The sequence below is a fragment of the Conger conger genome, chromosome 13 (genome assembly GCF_963514075.1).
Source record: "Conger conger chromosome 13, fConCon1.1, whole genome shotgun sequence".
Lineage (NCBI taxonomy): Eukaryota > Metazoa > Chordata > Actinopteri > Anguilliformes > Congridae > Conger > Conger conger.
Window position 1 is genome coordinate 41,630,832 of NC_083772.1, and position 7,646 is coordinate 41,638,477.

The following is a 7,646-nucleotide window of genomic DNA, read 5'->3' on the forward strand; positions in this document are numbered from 1 at the left end:
CGTTGTTGGTTTGCTTGGCCAACGTTACACTTTTTTAATGATAAACTGCCTTCCATTGGCGTTCGGCAGGCATTGATAATGTAACGCGTTTGCACAGAGGGGTAAAGTACGTAACGTGGCGACAGGCAGGGGACATTTTAGAGAAAACAAAACAAAAAAACAACGCGCCCGTATCTCATAAACATAGCAATGATGGTGTGATGGGCACCACAGGGTGGCAGGGAGGGCCTCAGCCCCTACCATGAGGGTGCAGAAGGTGGAGCCCATGGCCTGCTCGTAGAAGGCCTCCTCCCTCTGGTACTCCACACTGCCGCGGCCCTTCCTCCTGGCCCTCCGGCCCAGCGTCTGCAGCACCAGCTGGGACAGCTCCTTCCCCGACCGGCTGCACTGAGTCTTCAGGAACTTCTTCTTTCTGTCTGCGGGCAGAAGGCCATCCAGGACCTGTGAGAGAGAGTGAGTGAGTGTGGTGTGTGTGTGTGTGTGTGTGTGTGAGAGAGTGTGTGTGTATGTGTGTGTGTGTGAGAGAGAAGTGTGTGTGTGTGTGTGGTGTGTGTATATGTGTGTGTGTGTGTGTGTGAGAGAGTGTGTGTGTATGTGTGTGTGTGTGAGAGAGAAGTGTGTGTGTGTGTGTGGTGTGTGTATATGTGTGTGTGTGTGTGTGAGAGAGTGTGTGTGTATGTGTGTGTGTGTGAGAGAGAAGTGTGTGTGTGTGTGTGGTGTGTGTATATGTGTGTGTGTGAGGGAGAGAGAGTGTGTGTGTGTGTGTGTGTGAGTGTGTGAGAGAGTGTGTGTGTGTGTGTGTTTGTGTGAGAGTGTGTGTGTGTGTGTGTGTGTGTGTGAGTGTGTGTGTGTGTGTGTGTGTGTGTGTGTGTGAGTGTGTGTATGTGTATGTGTGTGAGTGTGTGTGTGTGTGTATGTGTGTATGTATGTGTTTGTGCGCGTGTGTGTGTGCATGCGTGTGTGTATGTGTGTGTTGGGATTGGGATTGGGATTGGAATTGGGAGGCAGGGGGGGAAAATGGAATATTTGATTTATTTTTTCAACCATTGATTTTCCTAAGTGCCTATTTGCTAAAAGTCATTAATGAGTGATCTGGTGCTTAATTGCTGTTGTAACTCAATACTGACACAGAAAGAGCCGGTACACATTCCATTTCTCTTTAGTTGTGTATATTTGCTAGTCTTCCACATTGGAAAAAGTAAATGTTCGATAAGGTTCATCTTTAAAGACACCCATGGCCTTGATGAATGCATTTTGTTATTTTTCGGCTATCATTTAATATCAATTCATACAGAAAATAAATGGGAGTTTTTAAAATTCAGATGTTAAAAATAAGGCTATGAAACCAATGCCCTGATAAAGTAAATTGCTTGTAGAAAACATGCTTTTCTCTACAGTGACAAACAAAATGCCTTCTCTGGTGATGAGTGTCCCTATGGACCGTCTCAGGTGACAAAGCACAAAGCAATTTTGGCAAACAAGCTTAATGTCTTCCATGAGTGCTAGCCTTGCTTGCCTTATTGACACACATTGCTCCAAAAACCTTTTAGATCTCTGCTTCTTGGAGAATGGAAGCTAAATGGTACGTAGCTAAAATCCAACTTAACCTTGCAGTGACTACACTGACACAATGGGGAAGGCCCAGAATACTTTTTTTTGTGATTTTGTCATCAGTATTTTTTGCTCCATGCTCTTCACTGTTTAAAATAAATCACATGAAACAAACATGATCTTTCCAACAAGATGATAAGCATTGACCTAAACCTTGACCCATATCTAAAGGAACAGCGCATCCTTTGCCAAACAGAGCTTTTCCATATGCGTGCAGCATATGTTCCAGTACTATTATGCGTACTGGAAAACGTATTTAAAACAGTTAAAAAAAAAAAAAGAAGAAATATAGAAATGATTTAAAGTGGTCTTCATTTAGCCTTTCACAAGGCTGTCCAATGCACTGAGGGAAGCACCTGTCTAGAATCCATGAAATACAAGCTGCTTGGGGAGTCTGTGTGTCCTGACATGGGACAGGGGAAAGGGCTTGAATGCTGGCGAGAGGCTGCCCCCGGCTACTGGCCGTTTCCAATAGACCACCCGAGAAAGGACTCACCATGGGCACAGGCCTCCTATTGGCCATAATGCTCCCTTGAGTCTTTGATATGGTAGGATTAACACAACAATGTTGTTAACAGGGCGGGACTTCCCAGGCTACTGAGTCAGCCTCTCACTGCCAGCCTTCTGGTGTGCCCATGGTCTACAGTACAGATACTGCCCCTGGTCTACGGTACAGATACTGCCCCTGGTCTACGGTACAGATACTGCCCCATGGTCTACGGTACAGATACTGCCCCTGGTCTACGGTACAGATACTGCCCCATGGTCTACGGTACAGATACTGCCCCATGGTCTACGGTACAGATACTGCCCCATGGTCTACGGTACAGATACTGCCCCTGGTCTACGGTACAGATACTGCCCCTGGTCTACAGTACAGATACTGCCCCATGGTCTACGGTACAGATACTGCCCATGGTCTACGGTACAGATACTGCCCATGGTCTACTGTACAGATACTGCCCATGGTCTACGGTACAGATACTGCCCCATGGTCTACGGTACAGATACTGCCCCTGGTCTACGGTACAGATACTGCCCCTGGTCTACAGTACAGATACTGCCCCATGGTCTACAGTACAGATACTGCCCATGGTCTACGGTACAGATACTGCCCATGGTCTACGGTACAGATACTGCCCATGGTCTACAGTACAGATACTGCCCCATGGTCTACGGTACAGATACTGCCCATGGTCTACGGTACAGATACTGCCCATGGTCTACTGTACAGATACTGCCCATGGTCTACGGTACAGATACTGCCCATGGTCTACTGTACAGATACTGCCCATGGTCTACGGTACAGATACTGCCCCATGGTCTACGGTACAGATACTGCCCCTGGTCTACGGTACAGATACTGCCCCTGGTCTACAGTACAGATACTGCCCCATGGTCTACAGTACAGATACTGCCCATGGTCTACGGTACAGATACTGCCCATGGTCTACGGTACAGATACTGCCCATGGTCTACTGTACAGACACTGCCCATGGTCTACTGTACAGATACTGCCCCTGGTCTACGGTACAGATACTGCCCATGGTCTACGGTACAGATACTGCCCCTGGTCTACGGTACAGATACTGCCCCTGGTCTACGGTACAGATACTGCCCCTGGTCTACGGTACAGATACTGCCCCTGGTCTACGGTACAGATACTGCCCCTGGTCTACGGTACAGATATTGCCCACGGTCTACGGTACAGATACTGCCCCATGGTCTACGGTACAGACACTGCCCATGGTCTACGGTACAGATACTGCCCCTGGTCTACGGTACAGATACTGCCCATGGTCTACGGTACAGATACTGGGCTGTGCTTACAGGCAGGTCGGGCCGTTCGTCATCCAGAAAGTGTCCGTCCCACACCTGGACCGCCAGGCTCGCCGAGCCTCTCCACAGCTTCAACGTCCTGCTCTTCAAGTGTCCTGCTGTGGCCTCTTTCACCGGGCAGGAAACTACATATCCCAGAAATCCCTGAGGAGGAGCAGCCCACACAACACACTCAATCAATCAAATGCAAGTCAAAAACATAGAAGGCAGCATCAAACGCTAGCGCTTTTTCACAGTGTTTTTTGCAGACAGAATTCATAGTGGGGGAACAGCTGTTCTGGTCTAATTTACACAATGGTTCTGGCTTATTGTTCCGCGTGCTTTAGTGAAATCTATTATGTCGACAAAATGCCAAAAAAGACTCCTCTCGCTGCCGAGAGGGAAGAGGCGATAATGGATAAACAACTGCCTTTCGTTTGTAATTAAAAACACCGTGAGTGCTTCTGGCTCCCAGACAACATAGGGAAGCACACCAGACAATATCACTTCTGACATGAAATGTATTTTAATACAGATAGTAGGTTGAGTAAGCACAATTAGCCTGGCTGTTTTCACCATGGCAACAGACTACAGAGTCACCTAAAAATATATGTTATGCATGGAAATTCTTTGTTGGCATACACAGAAACATATAAACCGATGAATAGACTGTGTACAGACTACCGCAGTATCCTGTGAAAGCCAATTGTCTGATGGCCATAATCATATCAGATTACTGCTCTGTACACATTAAAATAACAGAGGAGAGGGCAAAAACTGTCTAGTAATCAGTTGGGAAGTAATGAAATAAAATTACTCAGCTTATAGGGTTTATTATTTTGCAGTCGAATCTTTTAACCCACCACATCTTCCGATTGATAATTATTATTATTATGATTGGTATTTAATAAATTATTTATGAATAATGTATAATAAAGAGCATTAAAGTCATTTAGACGGCCTAGATTTGGTGCCTGCTGTCTCGAAGGCGAAATCTTAAATTTAAATTTAAATTTAAATAACAAAAGTAATTTATCCTGCTATAATTATCTAAAATGATTTTAAAAAATTCTCTGTTCTTGAAAAAGATACATTAGACAAGCTAATGAACATAAAATGTGTATAAATATATCATAAAATATAATAAAAGTACTTTCCCATAAAACAGAGGTTACCACGGAGGCAGAGATATGGTCAGAACTGTTGACATTGCAAAAAATAAATAACTGGTGTCTTCTAAATAACTAAATACTTTTCTCTGGGCTTTATCTGTCAGAAAGGATAACATTAAGTGACCTTTAAACACCAGGAACAACACAAGGGTGTGACAGGCCCCAGCCAGTCACTGACAGTGTGGGAATGTGTTTACTGCACAGTGTGTTGACACAGGAAAATAAGCAGGATCTAAATTACTGCCTGCATGTGTGAGGAATGTTCCGTCTAATTCCGTGTGCTTCAAAACCTGCAATGTATAACAAAAAAAACATAATATTGCAAGAGAGAAGAATTGGGCTTGCACTTCTCTGTTTTCCGGTTTACGTTCTCTCTGTCTGTGAGGTCACATGACGCACTTACTCGGTCGGGGGACCCCTGGAACAGCGGGGCGTAATGCACCCCGCTTCTCACACAGGCACTGCAACGCACAAGCAAACACAGCGGCGGTTACGCCCAGCACAATATCGAGCAGGGCCCCACTGCCTCGTGTGACTCACTTCTGCCGGAGCAGTGCAGGTAACTGCCCACCTTTCAAGCTTAACGCCATAAATCCGTGCAATTCAACCCACCCAGTCAACACAAAACGTTCTCGCAGTGTTACGAGAATGTTTTGTCAATGTCAACATTGCACTATGTGGAAGCAACTTTGTGAGAACATGTGAGAACTTTCATTATAACATCTTTATACATTTTCTATAAGGTTTTGGGCAGGATGTTGATCAGGGGGGTGATGAAGAAACCTGCTTATTTTAGCTGAGAATAGTATTTAGTGTCATGCCGTGTTCATGAAAACACCCTTCAATCTGCATTGAAATTATTTATAAACATGTTATGCGATGTTAAATAAGGCATTATACCACATCATGGAGGCTCCAGGAAAACACACCATCAGTAGACATTGTGAGACCTTAAAGGTACAATAGCTCATTTCTGACTTCTAACGGTCAAGAGAGGAATTGCAGCAACAAACACGCTCAACCACAACACTGTTTATCCCTCCCCCTTCTCTGTGAATGCGCTGACATCGAAACACTATTGGCTGTGGCGATTAGAACCCATTTTCAACCAATGAGCTTGAATTATTGTACAGATATACAATGTTTTGACACAGAGTGTTGGTCCATCAACTGTATAATTTGAAACCCGCATTTATGGACTATAAGCCCAGGCAGAGGGTGAGTCAACATGTCTGTAAGGCTTTTTCAATGATAGGAAGGGATTTACACCAAAATCTTACCTATTGTGACCTTCATTAAAATGTTATTATCAAAAGTGTGTATATTTCTCACAGCGCTACGGAGAAGCGGTCCCCAGCACATTTTATCACAGCACACAACAAGCTCACAATGAAAACATGACTGCCCACTGTGCTAAAGAAGTGAAAGAAAAACTACAAAAAAACGTCGGCCTCACCCGTCGAACAGTGGGACGAGGGCCCACGCCAGCTGGGACTTGGAGTCCAGGCCCAGGCGGCCCCGGGCCGGAGCGGACACCGTGCCGCAGCCCTGGCCGCTGGGGTCGGGCCGGTACACAGCGTCCAGCCCAAACAGCTGCACCAGCAGGACCGTGTGGGGGTCCGGGCATGGGTGCAGGACCTGGGGGAGGCGAGGCACAGCGCCAGGTTTCACACCTCACTCTACACGGCCGGTCTTCACTCCGGGTCGTTGTTACTCAGCACTTTACTGATCAATTCAAGCAGCTAATTACACAGTGAACTCGCCTCACCTGGGTTCTTGGGTCTGAATTGGTCGCTGATATTAAGGGGCAAACAAAAACCAGCACACCCTGTGGCTCTCCATTACATGACATTTTATCCAAAGTGACTTACAGTTGATTAGACCAAGCAGGAGACAATCCTCCCAGAACAATGTCGGGCCTAGCTCAAGGGCCCAACGGCTGTGCGGATCTTAGCATGGCTACACAGGGGATCAAACCACTGACCTTGTGGGTCCCTAGCATGCAACCTACAACCTACAGGCTGCCCATACGCTACAGGATGCAACAATATCTCCAGGACCAGGAGTGAGGACCACTGCTACATTATTCCGGTCAGTGGAGAATGGGCTCCCCCTCTATAGCCAGGTATTTTCCCAGGAGGCAGTTTGTTCTCTCCACCGTTTGAGGGTTTTTCTCCCCACTGGGGTTGTTTTACCTCACGTGCTTGCTATTTGGGGGTTCTCCTCCTCCTTCTGTTACTCTGCAAAGTGTCTTTGTGACAGCTTTTGTCAGAAGCTCAATTCAAATAAAACGGACATGAATATGCCAATGAGAATTAAATATGAACGATCAAACAGACAAAGAAAGAAAATAAATTGACATTTTAAGAAGTGGATTGCACTCATATTGAAGCATTCAGGTAAAAACAGTGGTGTGTAGATCAAAATAATTGTTTTTAAACAATGCGCTTAAATAAAGGTTAATTCCACTTCTGTAATCCACTATTGGATTTGCAGCCACACATTAAGTGCTCAATAATAGCTTGAAGTGTAATTTACATGCTATTATGCAACGGCATTTATACAGTTGGGTAGAAAAAGGTTGCAAACACATTAACAGTTTTTTTGTTGAAGAAGGCAGTCAATATGAGTGTTTTAACCTTTAGCCCTTAAGAGTTTTTGTTAAATAGACGGAGTAACTGATACAATCAGACCTGGGTTCAAACAGTAGTTTGTTTTGGATTAAAATATTTTCCTGTGCTCTATTAATCTTTCCTGGAGCATTTGAGCGTGTGAGGAGAAGCAAATGGGCAGGGTTTACACGTTTGGGGTCATTTCATTTGTTCTAATACACCACGCAAGCCTAGTCAAATGCAGAAATGTATTTGAATCCAAGATAGATTGCATTTGGACCCAGGTCTGGATACAATGAAGGCAACAACAGTAATGGCATTATTCCTAGAGTGGTGTCCACCCTCAATCGCTTAATAATAATAAAAGTAATAATATATTTTCTAAAATATTATAAATGTATCCAAAACGTCAGCTTACAGTTGATTAGACTAA

At 44.9% G+C, this 7,646-nt stretch overlaps 1 protein-coding gene across 1 annotated transcript in view; it reads right to left on the bottom strand.

Annotated features, from left to right (window-relative positions):
• The window catches only part of LOC133108492 (uncharacterized), a 36,002-nt gene that overhangs the window by 5,093 nt on the left and 23,263 nt on the right, over positions 1 to 7,646 (bottom strand). Inside the window, exons 19-22 of the mRNA XM_061218057.1 lie at positions 6,058 to 6,239; positions 5,005 to 5,062; positions 3,442 to 3,594; positions 241 to 441 (exon numbers count right to left, since the gene is read on the bottom strand). Coding sequence (XP_061074041.1) covers positions 241 to 441; positions 3,442 to 3,594; positions 5,005 to 5,062; positions 6,058 to 6,239 — 594 coding nt within the window. The remainder of the gene's footprint in view (positions 1 to 240; positions 442 to 3,441; positions 3,595 to 5,004; positions 5,063 to 6,057; positions 6,240 to 7,646) is intronic.